The sequence below is a fragment of the Malania oleifera genome, chromosome 5 (genome assembly GCF_029873635.1).
Source record: "Malania oleifera isolate guangnan ecotype guangnan chromosome 5, ASM2987363v1, whole genome shotgun sequence".
NCBI classification, from domain to species: domain Eukaryota; kingdom Viridiplantae; phylum Streptophyta; class Magnoliopsida; order Santalales; family Ximeniaceae; genus Malania; species Malania oleifera.
This window is the reverse complement of record NC_080421.1, coordinates 107,451,941-107,474,345: the sequence shown is the minus strand read 5'-3', so window position 1 is coordinate 107,474,345 and position 22,405 is coordinate 107,451,941. Positions and strand designations below refer to the sequence as shown.

General features: G+C 35.1%; 1 protein-coding gene across 1 annotated transcript; it reads right to left on the bottom strand.

Moving 5' to 3' along the window:
* Positions 1-19,582: 19,582 nt before the first annotated feature.
* On the bottom strand, positions 19,583-20,953 carry LOC131156770 (bZIP transcription factor 53). Its single transcript, XM_058110706.1, has one exon. The coding sequence runs from the start codon at positions 20,221-20,223 to the stop codon at positions 19,795-19,797; it is 429 nt and encodes a 142-aa protein (XP_057966689.1). The 5' UTR covers positions 20,224-20,953; the 3' UTR covers positions 19,583-19,794.
* Positions 20,954-22,405: the final 1,452 nt, after the last annotated feature.

The following is a 22,405-nucleotide window of genomic DNA, read 5'->3' as shown; positions in this document are numbered from 1 at the left end:
AGTGGTTTTCTATTAGAAAATGGATTTATAAGAGGAAAGATAGATACAACCCTGTTCATAAAATCTAAGAATGATGATATTCTCCTAATGCAAGTATATGTAGATGACATCATATTTAGCGCTACAGATAAAGAATTGTGTAATGAATTTGTCAATACCATGCAAAATGAATTTGAGATGAGCATGATGGGTGAACTAAATTTCTTCCTAGGACTTCAGATCAAACAAGAAAATCATAGAATATTTATAAATCAATCAAAGTATATTAGAGACTTACTCAAAAAGTTTAATATGGAAGATTGAAAAATACTAGGTACACCTATGAGCGCTTCATTGAAATTAGACAAAAATGAACAAGGTATACCAATAGACGTCAAGTTATATCGTGGAATGATAGGTAGCTTATTATACCTAACTGCCAGTAGACCTGATATAATGTTTAACGTATGTTTGTGCGCAAGATTTCAATCTGCACTAAAAAGTCTCATTTGCTAGCTATTAAACAGATACTTAGATATCTGATAGGAACTGTGGATATTGGGTTATGGTATCCTAAGTACACATCCTTTGAGGTTCTTAGTTATTTAGATGCTGATTTTGTGGGTAGCAAAGTGGATAGGAAGAGCACTAGTGGTACTTGTCATTTCTTAGGACACTCCTTGGTCTCTTGGTTTTCCAAGAAACAAAATTCAGTTGCTCTTTCCACAGCTGAGGCTGAATATATAGCGGCAGGTAGTTGTTGTGCTCAAATGCTTTACATAAAACAACAACTGAAGGATTTTGGATTAAGTTATGAAACAATCCCTATAAGATGCGATAGTACGAGTGCAATAAATATCTCAAAGAATCCTATATTACATTCATGAACTAAGCACATAGAAATACGACATCACTTTCTTTATGACCATGTGCAAAAAGGGGATGTAACACTAGAGTTTGTATGCAGGGATGAACAATGGGAAGATATATTCATGAAACCAATTGTGGAGGATAGGTTTATCCAAATTAGGAGTGAATTAGGTCTCATGCATAGTCGAGAGGTTGCTTAGAATTATATTAGATGATATAATTCAGGGGGAGCAACGTCACATACGATATAATCACTTGGTATTGCATTAATCAAAAAATGGACACGTTTAAAACCTTAAGATTTCTATAGGGAGAAGAACATAAGGGTATGTCTACTCATGCTTTCTTAGTTTACACTTTTTTGTTGATGTCAAAAGGGAGACAAAATTGGAAGCAAAAATAATAGAATGGAATTATGTAATAGAATTGAATTATGCAAAGAGGGAGATATGTAAAGGGAGAGAAACAGTTGTTGATGTCATGAATTGAAACATCATGAGCATATTCATTATAAGCATATTCAGGAACTTTGTGTATGAACATGAGCATATTGTTATTCATTGAATATTTGATGCATTCATTGAGGGGGAGCCTTGTTAGGCATAACCCATTATATATTTTTGCTCATGCATTTGTCATCATTAAAAAGGGGGAGATTGTTGACTATATGAGTCCAATCCGGTTTTGATAATGACAAATCACTTGTATTTGATCTGTACATTGAGTTTGTGAATAGGAACCATATTAAGCATGCACGGAAAGATAACGAGTCATAGAAGTCATAAAATAAAGCTGACACATCTTGACAAGATCCATGGAACTCAAAGAGTACGAGAATCAAGATGCAAAAGCCAAAGTTCAAGAACATCCTTGGAATGGGTATTTAGAACTCATGTACTTACATTTTCATATGATTTAATTTGAGGCTCAACATAACTTAGAATGATTTTAGGATTCATGCATTTCATGTATATCATTAGGGGACTTTCATGGACTTAGAAATATTATTAAAACCTTGGAAAGTACCTTTATAAAATAGCTAAGAAAGAAAGTAAAATATATTTTTAAATTTTTTTTTAAAAAAAGGAAAGTTGAGAAAAAGGGGACTTCAGTAGCCTGAACTCACCTTAAGCAGCCTGAAGAATTTCTTTAGGAGTCTGAAGATTAAGTTCGGTAGCTTGAAGAATTAATGGGAAAACACAGTAAGAAGGCCGAGATACTTTGGTTGCCCGAATTGGAACTTCAGTCGCCTGAAGTCACTTTAGGAGCCTGAACTTCAACTTTAGTAGCATGAAGTCACGGGAAAGTTTAAAAATTAGATTTTTATTAAACGAACTTGTGAGCTATTTCTTTGATCCAATGGTTGAGATCAATCCTAAGGGTAAGACACTATAAATACTAAATATCTAAACCCTAGAACCAAGCTAAGACATTCAAGAAAGAGAAGAACACATCTTGTTGAAAGCACATTGAAAACTTGCTACTATTGCTATACGATTGCCTACACTTCAATCTCTAACCATCAAGCTTGGGCAAATCAACTCAAAATCTTAAAGGGAACTTGTTTACTCATCTGAATTCTCATTCTAGTATTGAGGTTTGATCATTCAAGTTATTATCTTCAAGAACTTCTCATCTCATTACTTGTTCTTGATTATCTTTAGAAAAGTTTGATCTTGTGTGTTCATACGTATAAAAAATTGTTTTTGAAAAGATCATTACTTGAGAATGTTGTTTAGCTATTAATTGATTGTTTTTTATTCAAGAGTATATATATGTAGTTTTCATAGAGCATATTATTGAAAAATCTATTTTTGATTAGGTATTAAAATGTTGATCTTGAAATTGTTTATACATATACACATTTATTTGAAACAAGATCGTTACTTGATTAAGGTTGTGTTATTGATTTAATGGTTTGATTCAAGTGTGCATTCAGTTATAGGATTCATATTTTATATATATTAAAACACTTGAGAATATATCCTTGGTATTCATAAATATCTATTTTATTAAGGGATATCTTGTTTGGAAAATCTTATACTCAATATTTTGATATTTGAATTACATATCATATATATATATTAGCATATTACAAAGATTGGGTTGTGATTAAATATTTTGAAAGAAAGCCTTTTGATATATATTGATAAAATATTCAACATAAGTTTTTCAACAAGTTCACATTAGACATATTTGTGCTTCTTTACAAAGTGAACTAGAATTCTAATATACTCTAAAGCATTTTAAATATATCATTACGTGGGAGTTTTGGTTAAAGAGGGTTTGTGTGTTGAAGCGTATCATACATAAAACGATTGTATCGTTTTCATACATTCATGAGCTTCAAGTTTAATCATATGCTAATGTGTTAGGAATTTGATTTGTACTCACACGCTTTTGTTAGAAACATTTTTGAGTGTTATTTTTCAGATTCTATTATATACACGGTTCGGTGTGTGAGGAGAGAATTGTATCTCTTGTAAGCAGAGGAGTAAGAGGGAGTTGTGCCTTTTATAAGCAGCAGATTGTAAGGGAAGCTCCGTCCCAATTTAAGGAACAGGGATTTAGTGAAATCCTTGAGTGGTTGCTCAAGGCGAGGACGTATGCCAAGTCGGCTGAACCTCGTAAAAACCGTGTTTGTCTTCTCTCTTCCCTTTACTCTTTATTTTCAGCACTGTATTTAAATTGTGTATATTGCATGTATAAGTTGGATAGCCTTACACATAAGTAATTGAGTAACAAGAATTCATTGATAAATATATAATAAAGGTTTAAGTGATAAATAAGTGTCAAAGAATTTTTTAAATACCCAATTCACTATCTCTTAGGATTACACCTGATTCAACAACTATAACTTCAAAACTTCTTTTTTTTTTTAAATATGAATTTAAAAATTTATATATAAAACTTTTGCTATCATCTATAGCAATAAAAATTTTATTGTCGCGACGTCCTGGACCTGGCCCAGAGAACCAATCTCTGGTTAAAAATGGGTTCGGCTTGCAAACTGGGAAAAATGAATGCGTATTTTGAAAATGTGAATTTTTGTGGAAAACGATGTGTGGTGGAGTCGCCACTAACCTTTTGAAGTGTGGTTAGAACACTTGATTGCTACCCTGTTAGGGGTAGAATCGGTCTGCGTCACCAAAGTCGGGCTCGGGAGTATGGTTACGCAAGGGGAAGGTATTAGCACCCCCTACACGCCGTTCTTACGAACGGTACCAAATTAATAAAGAGTTTTCCTGAAATAAATGTAATAAGTCTTTAAAGATTACTCCCTTTCAAAAGTCAAAAAAAATGAAAATACTATATAGGTATTCCCTCAAAACTAGGGCAATCCAATACCCTAAAGAGCCAATGCTCTTGGTCGCAATCATAGGGAAGGAAAATCGAAAATAGGATACAAAATAGGCTTTCGGGGATTTTGAAATCTATAGGTTTTTTTTAAAGTATTAAAAATACTATTTCGGGAGGTTTTTGAAATTTGTTTGGGATTGGAATGATTTTTTCTTGTGCTAAAAAAGATATTTTTGTGATTTTTCCTAAGTGTGAAAATGATTTTTGTGATTTTTCCCGAACTTTCAAAATAACGCAAATGAAATCAATTGAAATCAAAATGTGAAAATATTTTTGGAATTTTTGAAAATTTCATGATTTTTGTGAATTTTATGGACACAACAATAATATACAAGCGAAAGAGAGAAAATCGGGGTGAACCAGTTCGGGAATGGTGAGCCGGTCAAATGTTGACTGGTTTGGGGAAAAACTAGTTTAAGGTCTTTGGTCGAGACCATTGATTTTTCGGGGTTTTTCAATGTTCTTCCGAATACAACAGAATTTTAGACAACAATCATGAAAGTCATAGTTTTAAAGACATGACTTTAGAATGTATTTTTGAAAATTTTGAATGTAAGGAAACAGATCTAACCTTTGCCAAACATGTTGGAAACTTTCTTGGATTTTCTTCAAAAATTTTCAAATGTAAATAAGTTTCAAAGCCTTAAAAATTTTTGAATTTTCTTTGACAATTTTCCTGAATTTTTGTGTCTTTTATGAAATTCATTTTTTTATTTTTTATGGGTTAAAAAGAAGCTATTTAAAATAAAATAAGAAATGAAATAGAATCAAATAAACCACCAGAGGCCGGTTGGGGAAAGGGGGGCGGAGATGTAACATAGGAAGAGAAAGTTCATTGGTTTTACCTATCGTATTTTTCTCCTCCGGTCTTCCTTCCCTGTCTGTGAATCTACAGGGGTTGGTCTACAGCATCTTCCCGAGGGTTGTTCTTGAGCTCTTACTCGAGGCACTACGGAGTACCTTCTTTCGATGGGGTGACTCGGCACCGGTAGGAAAAGGGATCAATCGATCGCTTGATCTTCTTTCGTTTTCCTCTACTCCAGTCTTCTTTTCTTATTGGTGAGCCTACTAGGGCCGCTCTACAACATCTTCCCGATAGTTGTTCTTGAGCTCTGATTCGAGGCACTATGGGGTGCCTTCTTCCAATGGGGTGACTCAACACCGATAGGAAATGAGATTAGTCGACCTCTTGATCCTCACTAAAAAAAAACTAGCTTCACAAACTTATAATAGAAAACTTCAATATTTGAAATCTTCTCCTTACCACCACTAAGAGCTCTCCTCCTTTGTGCTTGGAATGAGAGGGCTATTTATAGACTTAGCTTGGGGCAAGCATGGGAAAGAAGACATAGGGGAGTGATGATGATGGGAACCAAGTATGGGGAAAAGAATGATTAAGGGAATATAGCATGGGAAGAATGATAAAGGGAGGAAACATGACATGTGGTGAGTGATAATGGAGGAAACAAAGTATGGGATGAAGAATGATGAAGAGAATATAGTATGGGAAGAATGATAAAGGGAGGAAACATGACATGTGGTGAGTGATGATGGGGGAAACAAAGTATGGGATGAAGAATGATGAAGGGAATATAGTATGGGAAGACTGATAAAGGGAGAAAACATGACATATGGTGAGTGATGATGGGGGGACAAAGTATGTGTTGAAGAATGATGAACAGAATATAGTATGGGAAGAAGGATAAAGGGAGGAAACATGACATGTGGTGAGTGATGATATGGGAACAAAGTATGGGATGAAGAATGATGAAGGGAATATAGCATGAGAAGAATGATAAAGGGAGAAAACATGACATGTGGTGAGTGATGATGGGGGGAACAAAGTATACTTGCATTTGACAAATTAAAATAAATAAAAATAATAATAATAATATACATATGAAGGTCCTAAAAGCTGTGCGGAGCCCATCGGAGATGTGTGGGGCCCATGCGCCATGTGGGGTCCACAAGCCGTTTGAGGGTTATAGGAACTCGAGCTAACAAGGCACCGGATATGTGGATCCGAGCTAGCGTACCAGAGGGGGTAACGTGCACTGGATGTAGGAATCCGAGCTAGTGTACCACAAGAAGTGGGGCCCACAAACCATATGGGGCCCAATTGAGATATATGGGGCCCACAAGCAATGTGGGGTCCACGAGCCATTTAAAGGTTATAGGAACCCGAGCCAGCAGGCATAAGCATGCTAAAGGAGGTAACGTGCATCGGATGTAGGAATCTGAGTTAGCGTACTAGAGCGGGTAACGTGCACCGGATGTAGGAATCCGAGCTAGCGTACCAAAGGGGGTAACATGCATCGGATGTAGGAATCCGAGCTAGAGTACCAGGGGGTAACGTGCATCGGATGTAGGAATCCGAGCTAGCGTACTAGGGGGTAACGTGCATCGGATGTAGGAATTCGAGCTAGCATACCAGATGGGGTAACGTGCACTGGATGTAGGAATCCGAGCTAGAAGTGGGGCCTATAAACTATATGGGGCCCAATTGAGATATTTAAGGGTTATAGGAACCCGAACAAGCAGGCACAAGCATGCCAAAGGAGGTAACGTGCATCAGATGTAGGAATCCGAGCTAGCGTACCAGAGCGGGTAACGTGCACCGGATGTAAGAATCCGAGTTAGCGTACTAAAGGGGGTAACGTGCATCGGATGTAGGAATCCGAGCTAGCGTACCAGGGGGTAACGTGCATCAGATGTAGGAATCCGAGCTAGCATACAAAATGGGGTAACGTGCATCGGATGTAGGAATCTGAGCTAGCGTACTAGGGGGTAGCGTGCATCGGATATAGGAATCCGAGCTAGCGTATCAGATGAGGTAACGTGCACCGAATGTAGGAATCTGAACTAGCGTACCAGGAGATGTGAGGCGTAGAACACATGTGGGGCCCAATGGAGATATGTGGGGCCCATAAGCTATGTGGGACCTACAAGGATGTGTGGGGTCCACAAGCAGTGTGGGACCTACAAGGATGTGCGGGGGTCACAAGCAGTGTGGGACCTACAATGATGTACAGGGTCCACGAACACCATGGGACCTACAAGAATGTGTGGGGTCCACAACCAGTGTGGGACCTACAAAGATGTGTCGGGTCCACAACCGTGTGGGAAGGTTTTGACATGAGGTCTCCTCGGAAAGGCCTGGTTAAAATTGAGGTGTCTACATTTATAATCGTATATTATAACTATTTAACTGAACTTTTTAACTTGTAAAATTATAACTATAACACTCAATCATGTATATATACTTTTCATTATTAAATCATTATCTAGGTACAAAAATGTCACCGTTCACATGAATATATACTTTTTCTTCAATTCATCAATAGTTTTGTATACGTAATTAAATATGTATATACACGTACTATAAAAAAAAATTCACCCTTAGGCTTGTTAATTGTAAGTCATGTTTACCCCAATGACTGGGTTGTGCGGTCCGAAAACTGGATTTAATTGCCTGGCCGATCAAATTAAATTAACGTACTTCATCATTAAGTGAGATTTTCCGTATTAAAACCTGATCCGATCTAGGTGTGCACTCAGGAGAAATCCATTACCATATAAAACCATTCTTTAAATAGCATGGATGCACTCTGATCTGTTTAAATTTTAAGTTGCAGTACCGAACATTTGTAATTTTCTATATCGTCTATACCATAAGGGGTTTTGAAAACATCTTATTATTAAATTTATAAAATTACAATAATATCATGAAAATCTCATTTTTACTCATATTTTCGTGAAATACGCAATGTAAAAATCAACTCATGTAATTTTTACTCATATTTTCGTGAAATATGTAATGTAAAAATAAACTCATGCCACACAATTTTTGTGTTAAAAATATTTTTTTTTGAATAAAAGTTAATACTGTAAAATACCTGAAGGTTTAGAACATTTCTTGACTCAAAAATAAATGTGAGTATATTAAAGATACAATTGGCATAATTAAATATGCGTAAAAATAAACTCGAAAGAATTTTATGAATATAACTAACATAATCAAAATTTACTTATAAATAAACTTGGGTATAAATTTTAAATAAAAATTTAACATAATAGAATTTATTTACAAAGAAACTCAGGTATGAATTTTAATAAAAATCTTAACATAATTATATTTACCTACAAATAAACTCGAGTATGAATTTTAATAAAAGTATAACATAATTAAATTTACTTACAAATAAATTCGGGTATGAAATTTAATAAAAATCTAACATAATTAAATTTACTTTCCTATTACTTAACCTTGTGTTACGATCACAACGAATATCTTTTAAAAAATGAGATCGGAAAGAGTGGATGAGTGATAATTTTAATTCTAACAAAAATTCTCCCTTCACCACTAATTCTTTCACTATTAATCCTTCTCTTCCTTTGAAAATTTTTTGTAAAAAATGAATGTTGAGAGTTTCCTATTTATAGGAAAATTTTGGGAAAAAAAATTGAATTTATAAAAGTGTGGGGAGAGGAGTAAAATTATAATTTTTTAAAATTAAGAAATGGGCATGGATGGATTAAGTATGTGATGGGGATGAAGGTCATGTGGGAGAAATGGGAATGTTTGCCGACACTCCCATTTAATTAATTAATTTATTAATATTATTTTTAAATCATTATTATTATTTTATGTAATGACCTGAACAATAATAGTATTTAAATAATAACAAGAAAGGAAAAATGGAAATAGTAAAAGAGGGCAACAACTTCGCATTCGTTGACGACGTGGCACTTTGGGCTCGTCGACGAGGGTGTGCTTCGTCGACAAAAAGACCGAAAGGATGTTTGGGCAGCTTTGAATTTCGTTGACGAGGGGGAGAGTTTGTCGATGAGTTGCCTTCTAGACCTCATCGACGAGGTGACGTGGCTCGTTGATGAAGGCCAGGGTATTAATAGACCTAACCTCCATTTTTGGCCAAATTTCCTGCGGAGATTTCCTCTCTCTCTCTCTCCCATTTCAGTTCTTCACCCTTATTTCTCAATTTCTAGGTCTATTTGTCATCAGATCGATGATTTGAAGCCACCATGACACTCCTTGGGAGTTCTCTACAAATTTACTGGAGTGGATCGTATGTGGGACAAGTTTGAAATTCATTCCAAATCCAAAGTAAGACTTTCTACTTAGTTTTTGACTTTACGAAAGTTGTAGAAAGCGTAGTACGCGTAAAAATACTGAAATTTAGTTCTGAAAAATATTATTTTCAGGGTGTTGAACGAGGAACCCTGCGGGTGCGGGATTATTTATTTTTGGGGTTTCTCAGAAATCAGGTAAGAGAATAAATTAAGCTATATATATGTATATATTATGTTGGGAAATATTGTTGAAAATGATGATATGTTTTGAATATACATAATACTCATTTTGTGTGGCATGAGTAGAATTTATGATGAATTATTGTTTTTTGGGAATATGATAATGATATGGATTTTTATAATGAAAAATCGGCGTACGGACCGAGAATTTTATATAAATGATTTGCCGGTATACGGGTTGAGTTATGGATATGATCTGCTGGCGTACGGGCCGAGCTATGAATATGATTTGCCGGCGTACGGGCCGAACTATGGATATGATTTGTCGGCGTACGGGTCAAGTTATAGATATGGTTTGCTGGCGTACGAGCTGAGTTATGGTAAAATATGAAATGTCGGCATACAGGCCGATGATTTTAATGATGTATATATATATATGCAAAATGATGTGATGATATTGACTTGACAATTAATAGTATGAAATATCCGTGTATCACAATTTGATTATATGCTACATGTTATCAGAACCTAGTTGACTTGGTTTAGGTTAGCACTTGTACAGTACCGCTGCTATGTGTTCATGATCATCATGATATTGTGTTAATGCTATTGTACGGAGTAGTATGAGGACGAATAGTCGATGTAGTTTTAAGAAGTGTGGACACCCCTAGTGTACGGACCAAATCTGACAGACCCATCGGACTTACAGTCTGTACTTTTGACTTAGCAGTGGTTGGCCAACCATTGTCAGGTTCGCCCTTTGGGCCACACAACTCAGTCATGTGGGGGCAATACATGACAACAGCCAGCTAACCTACCAAGGTTGTTTTCGTATTATTATTATATGAGATGGTTATGCTTAAAGAAATCCATTATGTTCTGTTATGTTATGATTATACATGTTTTTCCCAGAAATGATACATACAATTTTACTGGATATGTTTATGTATATGATTATATGTATAACACGGAAATACTCATATTACCACACACTATTATTAGTTTATTCCCCTTACTAAGAGATGTCTCACCTCAAAATTTTATAAACATTTCAGGAGCCCCAGATAGGAGAGCGAATAAAGCTCCGCTGAGATAGTTACAACTAATCTACCCTCTCTGAAGGGTATTTGTTTTGTGATAGGGTCAGATGGATTTTTGTGGGAAGTGACCCTAGGACTCTTTTGGGTGGTTTACACATGTAATTACAATGGATATAGTAACTCTGGTATTGTGATGGATGGTATTGTATATGGTATTATGAGTTATTTATGATTTTATGTTTCCTGCTGCTTAAGCTTCCGTGCTGTTTTTCATGTTATATCCCTGGTACCCACGGGTTTAGGTTGATTATAATCTGTTGGATTTATTACATTAATTTTGAATTATAAAAAACAAATAATTTATATGAAAATTAAGCAGTCGTTACATTATCATTGTTATTATTTTTAAGTAATGTTTTAGTTTTTTTTTTTTTTTTTAAAGATTTAAGTTTGAATTTTGAAAACTCATATGGGTCCCACACAACTTCGAGACTTAAGTGGGTCATACGTAACTCCAATAGTTTTCACATGATTTTATGAGCCCTACATAGTTCGGGACTCATGTGGATCCCACACGACTTTGGGACTCATGTGGGCCCCACATAGGATGCTTATATTGTGACTTCCCGAACCACCAAGTGGGACCTGGGTGCCACGTGTTCCAATCACCTGTATCTGATACCATAAATAATATGCACGCAACGGAACATAAATAAATAACCTCAAATAAATGCCAGAGTTTTATATAACAACCTAAAAACGAACACTACAACATCCAAATATCCATATCCACATCCAGCATTTAAAACATAACCCAGTACAAATACATCTGTATATATATACCAGTATCTCACAATACCCCAAAAAGAAACCACCAAATACAATCCCAGCCTAGGCCTTCAAACCCGATCTCCAGAAGAACCTGAAAAATTATTAATCCACTAGGGTGAGACACTTCTCAGTAAGGGTGGAATAAATTATAATTGTGACAACCCGAATAAAAATGAACTTTGAATAATTAAGAGGGAGAGAAATAGAAACGGAAACAGAAAGAGGTCGTAGACGACATTGGATTTGGGGGATAAAATAATTTTAAAGAGATTGCCTGGATTCGTCGACGAATACAGAGGTTCGTCAACTAGTGCAGAAAAAAATTTGTCGATAAATATAGGGATTCGTCGATGAGAAAATACCGAGCGAAGTTTTTGGCTGCTCTGAATTTCATCGACAAATTTAGGGTCTCGTCGACGAATCTAATGAAGGACTTGTCGACGAGGTGACGTGTCTCGTCGACGAATTTGGCCCTATAAATAGCTAAAAATCTGATTTTTATTCACTTTTAATGCTCCTCTCTCTCTCCCTCCTCTCTCTCTCTCTCTCTCTCTCTCTCTCTCTCTCTCTCTCTCTCTCTCTCTCTCTCCTACGCCTCTCTCTCACTTCTCTCTTCGATTTTGGCCCCGCCAGTCGCCGGATCGAAGATTTGAGGCTACTATGATGCTCTTGGCGAAGTTCTCTACGAGTTTGTCGGAGCGGATCGTTAGGGAAATGAAGTTGGAAATCATCCCTGAATTGAGGTAAGGCTTTTTAAGCCAAATTTGGTCTTGTGATAGTTATAGGAAATGATGTACGTATGAAAATACTGAAGTTTAATACTGGAAATTTTCAATTTTAGGGTATTGATCAGGAAATCCTACGGGGGTTAGGCTAGGATATTTTAGGGGTTTTCTCAGTAGTCAGGTAAGGGAATAAACTAAAGCAATTACTTTCCATACAAATTATTATTAATTATGAGTAAATTTATTTTCAGAAAAGCATATGTTATAAGTGTATATTATGGATGAAATGTACGTTTGGGAAATACTTTCCAGAGAATTACGATTTTAGAATAAGAAGTATGATTTTATACAGCGCATGTGTGGCATGAATATTATTTTATGTGAACCTATTATGATATGAAAGATTTTATGAGCCAAGTACATTATTAGGTATTATGAAAAGATATGTTATCTTACAATGATTTTGACGAATGTATGATAATCGATTTATTTTTAGAATGCATATACTTGAGATGATTTCGGCACGAGGCCGTAATTATGATATATTCGGCACGAGGCCGTATTTATGATATATTCGGCACCAGGCCGTAATTATGACGTATTCGACACGAGGCTGTAATTATGATATGTTCGGCATGAGGCCGGAATTACGATATATTCGGCACGAGGCTTAATGATGTTATGTATGATCATGTATTATATGTTATCACAACCAGGATGTTAGTTTAGTTCAGTTTAGGGGCTCGGTACTGTAGCTTATAGATCAGATGTTTATGATCAGATTAGTGCTAACCACCCCACGAGGGAGTGGGAGATGGATAGTCGATATGGCTTTCAGTAGAGCGTGGACGTTCACTTGACAGTTCAGACCAGGGTGTGGCGGGCCCATCATACTTACAGACATACTTGACTCGGCAGTGGTCAGCCAACCATTATTGGGTCCCGCCTTTGGGCTGCATAACCCGTAATGGGGGGTAATACATGATACCAGCTAACTAATCATCCTAGGTATATTTCTAGTATTACAGTTATAATAGATGTTTCATGTATGTTATGATTTATTAATAAATATGAAATTATATGATTATCCAGTATCATATAATGAATGTTTACAGAGTTATGAAATGTACTGTATACGTAAAAGTGCCTTAAATATTCATGTTGCCACATAACTGTATTTAGTTTATTTTCCCTTACTGAGAAGTGTCTTACCCTCGAATATTAAATGATTTTCAGGAAACCTAGAGGGACCGGCGGGTCAGGGCCGCTGTTGAGTGGGTTTAACTTCCCTACTAGAAGGCTAAGCGTTGAACTAGGATCAGGAAATTTTTGTTATATGATCCTAGTATTATTTTGACTTTTGAAAGATTGTAAATAAATATAGTATTTTGGGAATGTAAATAACTATGGTATTATGTTTCATGGTTAAATGATTGAGATTTTATTTTATTGCTGCTTAGGTTTCAGCTGTGATTAACAAGTGTCCCCGTTTCCCACGAGTTCGGGTCGACTTTTCCATTTATTATGTTAGATTTCATCTTATGAAATTGAGATCTTTACAATAACAGTGTGTGACAACTGAGTTTTAATATTTATATTTCAAAATAAACTGCTTCTCATATAACATTAATAACAATTGAGAAAACGTATCACTGATAACATCACTAACATATGATATCATACACACATCCAAAATGTACAAGTATATGATTTTTATGCAGGCGAAAGTCCTCAAGAATAGGGAAGATTACCCACCCATACAAGTAGCTTCCCTATGCTCTGGTACTAAAAACTACCTACCAGAGCACTCACTTTACTCAGTAAGCCTTCAGGTGAAGAATTATCTCGCCGCCAGTATACACATCTTTATTATTTTAAAGGCGAAGGTTTCCTAGGATCGGGATGTCTACCCACCCATACAAGTAGCATCCCTTTGCAGTGATACCAAGAAATTACCTAGCAGAGCACTCGCCTTTCTCAGCAAGCCCCCGATGGTATGTTTACCTCGCCGCATGCACACACATGCATTCACAATATGCTATATCATTATTATTATGCTATGATTAAATTCACGTGTGCACAACACATCCACACAGGAATCATGTACCTCATACTTTGTCTTTCAATGTCCTCAGTACGTGGCTCACATAGAGCAATTGTGTACATATCAGTACGTGGCCCACATAGGCACCTACGCACTTTTTATCTACACGTGACCCACACAGGCACTACTACCCACACAAGATAGATAACATGGTCCACATAGGCGCCACCATCCACACAGGATACATAACATGGCCCACACAGGCGCCATTATCCACACAAGATATAACGTGGCCCACACAGGTACCACTCCAGCTTCTACGACACGTGGCCCACACAGGCACCACTATTCACCAGTATCTAATCCCCATGACCTACCCGTCGTACATCAGTAGAACAAGCTCCTTGACCTACCAATGTCCTATCCCATATAAATGACAATATGACGAGCTGCTCGATTTGCCAACGTCATATCATGATTTGTATCTAGGTAATATAACAACCTCTTCATGCCAACGTTATATTGAGATGCATACAACTAACCACACCGGTTAATTCACACAGATGCATCAATGCATTTCCACACATGAATCTAACAGATCAATTCATTTCCCACATAGTATCCCAACAGATCAATACATTTCCACACAGGAGTTAAACATAGCAATTTATTCATCATGTCATAATCATTCTAAACATTCCCACATGCAAACCTTAATATCACAGTAATTCATATTCAATTTATTAGGAAAAATTATTCCCATGTCACACGAATTTAATATCATACGTAATTATCCCAAATATAAACTTTAACCACAATCATCATTTTCCAATACTCAAATTATTCCAAAAAAAATCATATAGATAAATAATAAATTTCATATGCATGTAAATAACCAGTTCACCTTAATAAAATACTGATATAATTTTATTCCCCTTACCTGATTCCCTGAACCATGCCTGCAGGGCTCCCAAAATTATGCCCGCGGCACTCACCCCAATCCTGATTCAATCAAATCAACCCCAATAAAATATTATTTTAACTTTTCCTAATTTATAATAATTAAATACCAATTAATTTCTAAATAACTCATTTATCCTAGTTTTGGGACTATTCCTACAACGATCCCATGAGTAACCGCTCCGATAGACTTGTAGAGAATCATCCTTAGATTTTTGTGGTGGTGTTTGATTGCTCATTTGACTTAAAATTTAAGAAAAATTAAGGTAAGAATGAGAATTTGCCTAACATAAAAGATATGCCTACGTTGCTCTTATGAAAAATCCACTTTGGTAGAAATGTCGGTAGCGAAGAATTGAGTCCAGTGGTATTTTCGGATTTTCAATTGGCCGAATATTTGCCGAAAAAATTGAGAAGAGAAAATGAAGTGAGCGGAGTGGGAAGAAGGAAGTGGAGGCAGCTAGGGAGGGCACTCTGTTATCTTCACAGGAAAGAAGAAAAGAAACCTTCCTGAAGCATGTTCAAGCTTCAGGAACATCACTTTTAATATATTTACATATCTTATATTATAATATAATTATTTTATATACTTATATATATATATATATTTATATATATATATTCCTCATATATGTATTCAAGCATGTTTATATATATATATATATATATATATATATATATATATACACATAATCCTCAAATTTCTTAATATTAATTAATTAATTAATTATTAATAATAATTTTTTTAAATTAATTTTTTTGGTCATTACATATATTATTATTATTATTATTATTATTATTATTATTATACCATGTATTTCTACAAATTTTGTTTGTCAAAATACTATTTTATGTATATATACTTATTTATGTGTATAAACAGTATCTATTCTATTTATCTTATGAAAATTCATTTTGACTAGACTCATCTCCAGGGAACGACTGAACCGCAATGGTCTTTGAGCACTCGTTAAGATAAAGTCTTTCTTAAGCATCAAACATAGAATCAAGGATCTTATAGAAAAACACTTTTGTATTGATATTAACTTAATGACCATTATTATTATTATTATTATTATTATCATTATTATACTTTAATCGTCCATATATTTTTGGGTCATCACATGTGAGAAATAACTATTCCCTATATTGCTAAAATTTTCTCTATATTTCATTTTATTTTAAGAAATAATTGTTAGGGTTGTTTCACATTAGTTATGAAAGGAGCTTGGTGGTCGGTTATTAGGTGTGAGAGAATGCCTCACCCCATGAGCTACCTTTTTGGGATTAAGAAGGCCTAAGACCACCCAACATTTGAATTAGAGCCCATGCTTTTTCCTTGGGATGTTGGGCATGTGGTGCTGCCGATTTAGAGCCCGATATGTGAGGGGGAGATTGTTGGGGGTTGTATGGTCAGTTATTAAGTGTGAGGGAACGTCTCGTCCCATAAGCTAACTTTTGGGGTTGAGAAAGTCCAAGACCATTCAATAATAATTAATCCACAAATCAAATGAGTTGTTAGAATACTGTGATGCTCATGTTTTCAAATGCACACATATTTGCACACGTACTGACAATATTATACATGCATAAATGCTTACATTCACACACAATATTAGTGTGCATATGCGTAGAGGCTATTTTAGCATTTTCAGTATAAGCTATACAAACATACTTATAGCTAGGGGTGAGCATAATTTGGGCTTAACCGAATTAATCGATTGAGTTTGGTCGGTTCGGTTTAGTTAATATAGAAGTTCAGTTTGGTTCGGTTACAAATTTGAATACTTTTAGGTATTTGATTTTCGGTTTGGGCATGGGAAAATTTAATTCGATTAACCGAATTACCCGAATTACTAATTAATTAAAAATTAAATATAAATTAGTAATATTAAATATAAGTGATATATTATATATTATATAATTGTTCAATTTTCTTAATTTATTTATTAAATCAATGTTATTCTCCTAATTTAACTCTTAGAATTAAAAGAAAAGGTAAACATTAATTTTATAATTAATTTTAAAATTTGTAATCATATTTTATTTTTATAATTAATTTTAAATTATTTCGGTCAAATTTGGTTAACCGAATTAGACAAAAAGTTAGTTCAATCGCGTATGGTTCAATTACAATAAGTAATTCAGTCGGTTTGGTTTGAGATTATTGTTAACCGAAAATTTTAGTTAATTTGGTTAATAAACCAAATTTATTCGAACCGACCGCTTGCACACCCCACCAATTACAAAACCCTCTCTTAATTCCTATCTTTTACTAATATTTGCGCAATCTCTATTCCTTATCGGAAGATGCCCAAAGATGCAATGTGGAGGCAAAATAATTAGTCGCATGGTGGGAACCCACAATATTGAAAAGCAACAACAATTAAATGCTTGATAAGACTACTCACGAGAGAATTATCATAAAAAATATTAAGAAAACTTAATTACAATCAAAGAGAAAGAGTTGACTACGACCTCACTTTAAAGAAAAAAAAAAGAGGATTTAGAATTAGGGTATGATAGGAAGGTGAGGATTTGGAAAGAGGTATGATCTTCTGTGTCTATTCATGCGAGACACTTGTACATAGTTATACCTTCAAGAAATAAAAAAGTAAAAATATTATTGATCCGAACTTTTTAGTTCTTCACCTCAAACGGGCCCCAAAATTAGGTTACGAGAGAAAATTGATTGAGAGAATAATATGAAAAGCCATCACATTTGATTAATAAAATAAGGTTCTTGATTGGGAAGATTGACTAATGTCATTATATTAAGAAGTTTTCATAGGAAGATTAAGAATTTCAATATTAAAAAAGAGGGAGCAATTTGAGCACCACCGCAAACCACAGTTTCGTGGTAATTTCTTCCTAACATATTTCTCATGTTGCTCACGTGCACGTTGAATATGTCTACTAGTCTTGCACATATCCCATTGTTGAATTCCACAAAAAGCAAAAATCCATTCTGTGAAGTCAAGTTTTTTTCATCTAACTTATTGAATTGTTTAGGTGATAAGTTTTGTCATTCTGTCTCATCCTTGCCCTTAGCTCCTATTGAGAAGATAATACCAGAAGAGCAGATGGTCATGGCTTTCTAGAAACACTACCCCAACAAGCAAGATTGTTAAACTAAACCACGCAATTGTTCACTATTTATAATTCAAAGGATTTGGATAAGGGTTTTGTAGGAAAAAATTGTTGGATGGTATTGGGTTTTCTCAATCACAAAAGCTAGTTCATGGGGTGAGACTTTCCTTCCATTTAATAATTGACCACCAAGCATCTTCCACAACCGATGTGGAACAAATCCCAACAATCTTCCCCTGACACATCAGGCTCCAAACTCCTCACGAATTGGGATCAAACTCCAAACTCCTCATGAATTAGGTTCACCAAATTTGCTGCACTACATGCCTAAGATCTGAGGAAGAAATCATGGGCTCTGATATTAGTGTTGGGTGGTCTTGAATTTTCTCAACCCCAAAAGCTAGCTCATGGGGTAAGACTTTCCTTCATACTTAATAACTGACTACCAAGTCTCTTCCACAATCGATGTGGAGCAAACCCCAATAAAAATAAAATTAAAATTAAAAAAAAAAGAAAAAAAAAAAGGAAAATTATTTTTGATTAAATGTTTTCTATTAAATACTATTAAGCATGAAGTTTTATTTTACCATGATTTAAAATTAAGTGTAAAAATAACTTTTAGTTCCTTTATTTATCCAAACAGAGTTTTCCCATCTACGTCTCATAAAGTTGATCATTACAAAATTGTTCTCTTGCTTGTGGATTTTATTCTTTATATTATCTTGTATACTTTTTCGCTTTCCAGTTTCCAACAACCAAACACAAAAAGAAAAGAGGTCTATCTGTTTTAAAAAATTGGCATATTTATTCTGATCCTTAAGTTGCACGGGACAAAATCAGAACAAATCATAGGAATCAGATTTCTTGAAAATCATAGAAATCCAGAAGCTAGGGTATAGATCTACTCTCAATCACATCGATCAACATCTGGGAACCACCAGAATACGATTTTTAAGCATTTGAATCCACCTTCAACACCAGGGCTAATACAAAAGGAAATTCCAAGCAAGCCTTCCCAATTCAGAACTTGGGTTCAAAGCGAAAAGCAAGCCATAAAAAAAATAAGGGAAAAAAAAGAGCATCCGCCTGTTCTAAATCTCATCCATAGATGTCTCGATGACAGAAGCACAATTGTTGCTGCCGTTTTGCTTCATTTTTGTTTTTGTTTTTGTTTTTTGCTTTCTAAACAAAGCTAGAAGGCTGAGAGAGACCCCTAAAAGAACAGGGATAAGGATGAGCACATAACAAAAGCAAATATCAGGCTGGTGGGCATTCTGGTTCTAAAATGGTTTCCTTGAATAAACAGTACAGATTCATGTAAAATTTCCATGGCATCCAAGAATTGAGAAATTTCAAACTTCCATAAGACACAAACGAATAAACATATCAACAATCACATGTCTACAAGTCACTGGTAAAAGCCACGCTCATATTAGAAAATCACTAACTATTACAGATTGATAATGTCAAAAGAACACAGGACACGAAGCAAACCCAGATAACAAGCAGTTCTCCATTCATTTTATGGACACAACACAGACTCAAATACGAACAGTGACAAACAAACTAAAATGCAGATGGAAAGGGGGCGTGACAAAGGCATGACTTCTTCATCCAAGACTCTTCAACACTGGAAAGTGTGTGGAGAAGCCATGATGGGCTGCCCTGGATAGGGGAGCTGCCATGGCTCCAGTAGCATCTCGGGTATTTCAGGAATGTCCATTGCAAGTCCACTGACCTCCGCGGCAATCTCCAGCACTGCGTTCAGGGATCGAAGCCGGTCAGTCAATTCTGTAACCTGAGCTCTCAGAACATTGTTCTCTGATGCAACATCAATGTAGAGTTGGGTGTTAGCATTGATCTTCTGCATCATCTGGCTGTTGTCATTTTGCAGCTCGTTCACCTGGCTTACCAGACTCTCCAAACGCTGCTGCTTCCTAACTCGAGACCGCCTTGCAGATTCACGGTTCGATATCATTCTTCTCTTCTTCCTCTCATCAACCATTGCATATTGCACATCCCCATCAGACCCGGAACTTGCTTGTCGCTGCATTGTTTCCCTTTTGGTCTTGTTGATTTCTTCCACCAAAGATTTGTGTTATGGGTTCTTAATGAATTGATTAGTGTAAATGAAGGATTAAAGATGACTAGGTTTTTCTGAATTGGATGCAGAAAAAAAAAAAAAACTAATTCGATATGAACAAAGAGATTTAAGACACGTGATTAACTAGATTATGAGAACACATAGAACCAGTACAGAAACACAACTGAGAATGAGTGGAGAATACGGACTCGACGCATGAGGATTGCGCAGCTCATAATATGTGGGATTTCCACATAGATGAATCTGAAATCATTGACGCGAATCACAACAGACCCTGAATCTCCAACACACAGAACAAACTAAAACCCTCAATCCCCAACGCACAAATCAGACCAAGACTCTCAAATCCCCAACACCCAAATCGAACTTAAACTAAAATACTCAATGATCAAAGAAAGCATACAACCAAAGATAACACAGGAGTAGATACCGAGTCAAGCCAAAACCCTAGCTTTGCCCAAGGAGTTTTGTTTGAATCAAGGGAAAAAACTAGGGAAAATCAACGGATAAAGCAAAAATCTAGCAAAGAAATTAAAAGGGCAGAGACAAACTAAGAAACGAAAAGAAAAACCCAAAAAGAAATGAGAGAAAATACTTAGCTGGCGCCCGAAGGAAGAGACCGATTAAACCCAGAGAGAACCCTTATCGGCTAGAGAACCAAGGAAGGTTTCAATTGAGATCGAGCGGAGGTTTTATAGATGGAATAATGTGATTTAAAAAAAAAAAATAAAAGGAAGTGGGGCCCGCGGAACGGCTGGCGTGCACTGTGATTACAGCTAGCTAATTGACCAAACACCATGAATGTGGAAAGAGCCTATTGGTCGTACAGACCATAGTGACCTCACACAAGTGGGTCCCCATTACCATTCCCCCTTAAATCTCAACCGTTGGTCAGAAGAAGCTTTCTTTTAATCTGAACCGCACATCAATTAACTGTGGGCAAGAACTGGTGGAAAAATTGTTGTTACAGGGTATAACTTGGATTTAAGTGAGAGCTTGAATTTAGATTTAAGTGGATTTCACATTCAATATAAATTTAAAATTTAAAATCTCTTTAAATATAAAGTATGTTTATTTTGAATGTGATTCACTTATTATACTTTTTATATTAAAATATAGGACTCGTTAAACTCATTTGATTTGCGGAGTAAATATTCTTTGAAATAAGATGAAATATAATTAAAATTTTAGAGTTGTCGGTAATAACTAGGGGTGAGTATAGTTCGATTATAAATAAATTAACCAAATGAATAAATCAAATTCAGTTGGTTCGGTTCGTTTCAGTTAATTTGTAGTTTAGTTCGGTTTCAGAATGGAAGAAATTTGGGTATTATTTTTTGGTTCAATTATGGGAAAAATGTAATTCAGTTAGTCAAATTATCCAAATTTTAATTAATTAATTAATAATTAAATGTAAATTATTAAATTATATGATTTTAGGCTAGGATTCCAAACTTCCAATGTTCCATTCAACCATTCCCAGATTTCATTCCCATTTGGCCATTCTCATTTTGGCATACAAATTATATATTTATATATTTTTTTTCTATAATTGATTTTAATTTTATTCAGTTAACCGAATTACCCAATAATTTGGTTCAGTTGGGTACGATTTGGTTAAAGAGCTCAATTTGATCGGTTTGATTATGAGGTGGAGTTAAATGAAAAAATTCGGTTATTTGGTGAAATTGGCCGAACCGATTGATTGCACACCCCTAGTACAACTATTTTTTGTATGTTTTTTTTTTTTTTTTGAGTTTTTGTTTTTATCATTTTATTTAATATGTAATAAGAAAGTAGCAAACATTCTCATAGTCAAATTTGAGAATAGTTACTCCTTAACTATTCCTAGTTAGTTATGAACTAATAAAAAGTTTCAAACTATTATTTATGTTATGGCATAAACATATGGGTAGCATGAAGAGGCAAGCATTGATTATAATTTCCCATATAATAATATTTTGACCATTTAAGCATTTCTCCATTTAGATCTAGCCAAATAGTGTGAGATTCCTATAATTGGAATGCGTGTCAAAACATATTTCTTAGTAGTGTAGGAAAATTATTAGGTTAAGTCGTGTGATCATGTTGCATTTATGGTAACAAATCACATATTTGGAATTTAATTTGA

Excerpts from the sequence above, each read along its gene's own strand:
- LOC131156770 (XM_058110706.1), bottom strand. The coding sequence starts at position 20,223 with ATGCAGCGACAAGCAAGTTCCGGGTCTGATGGGGATGTGCAATATGCA.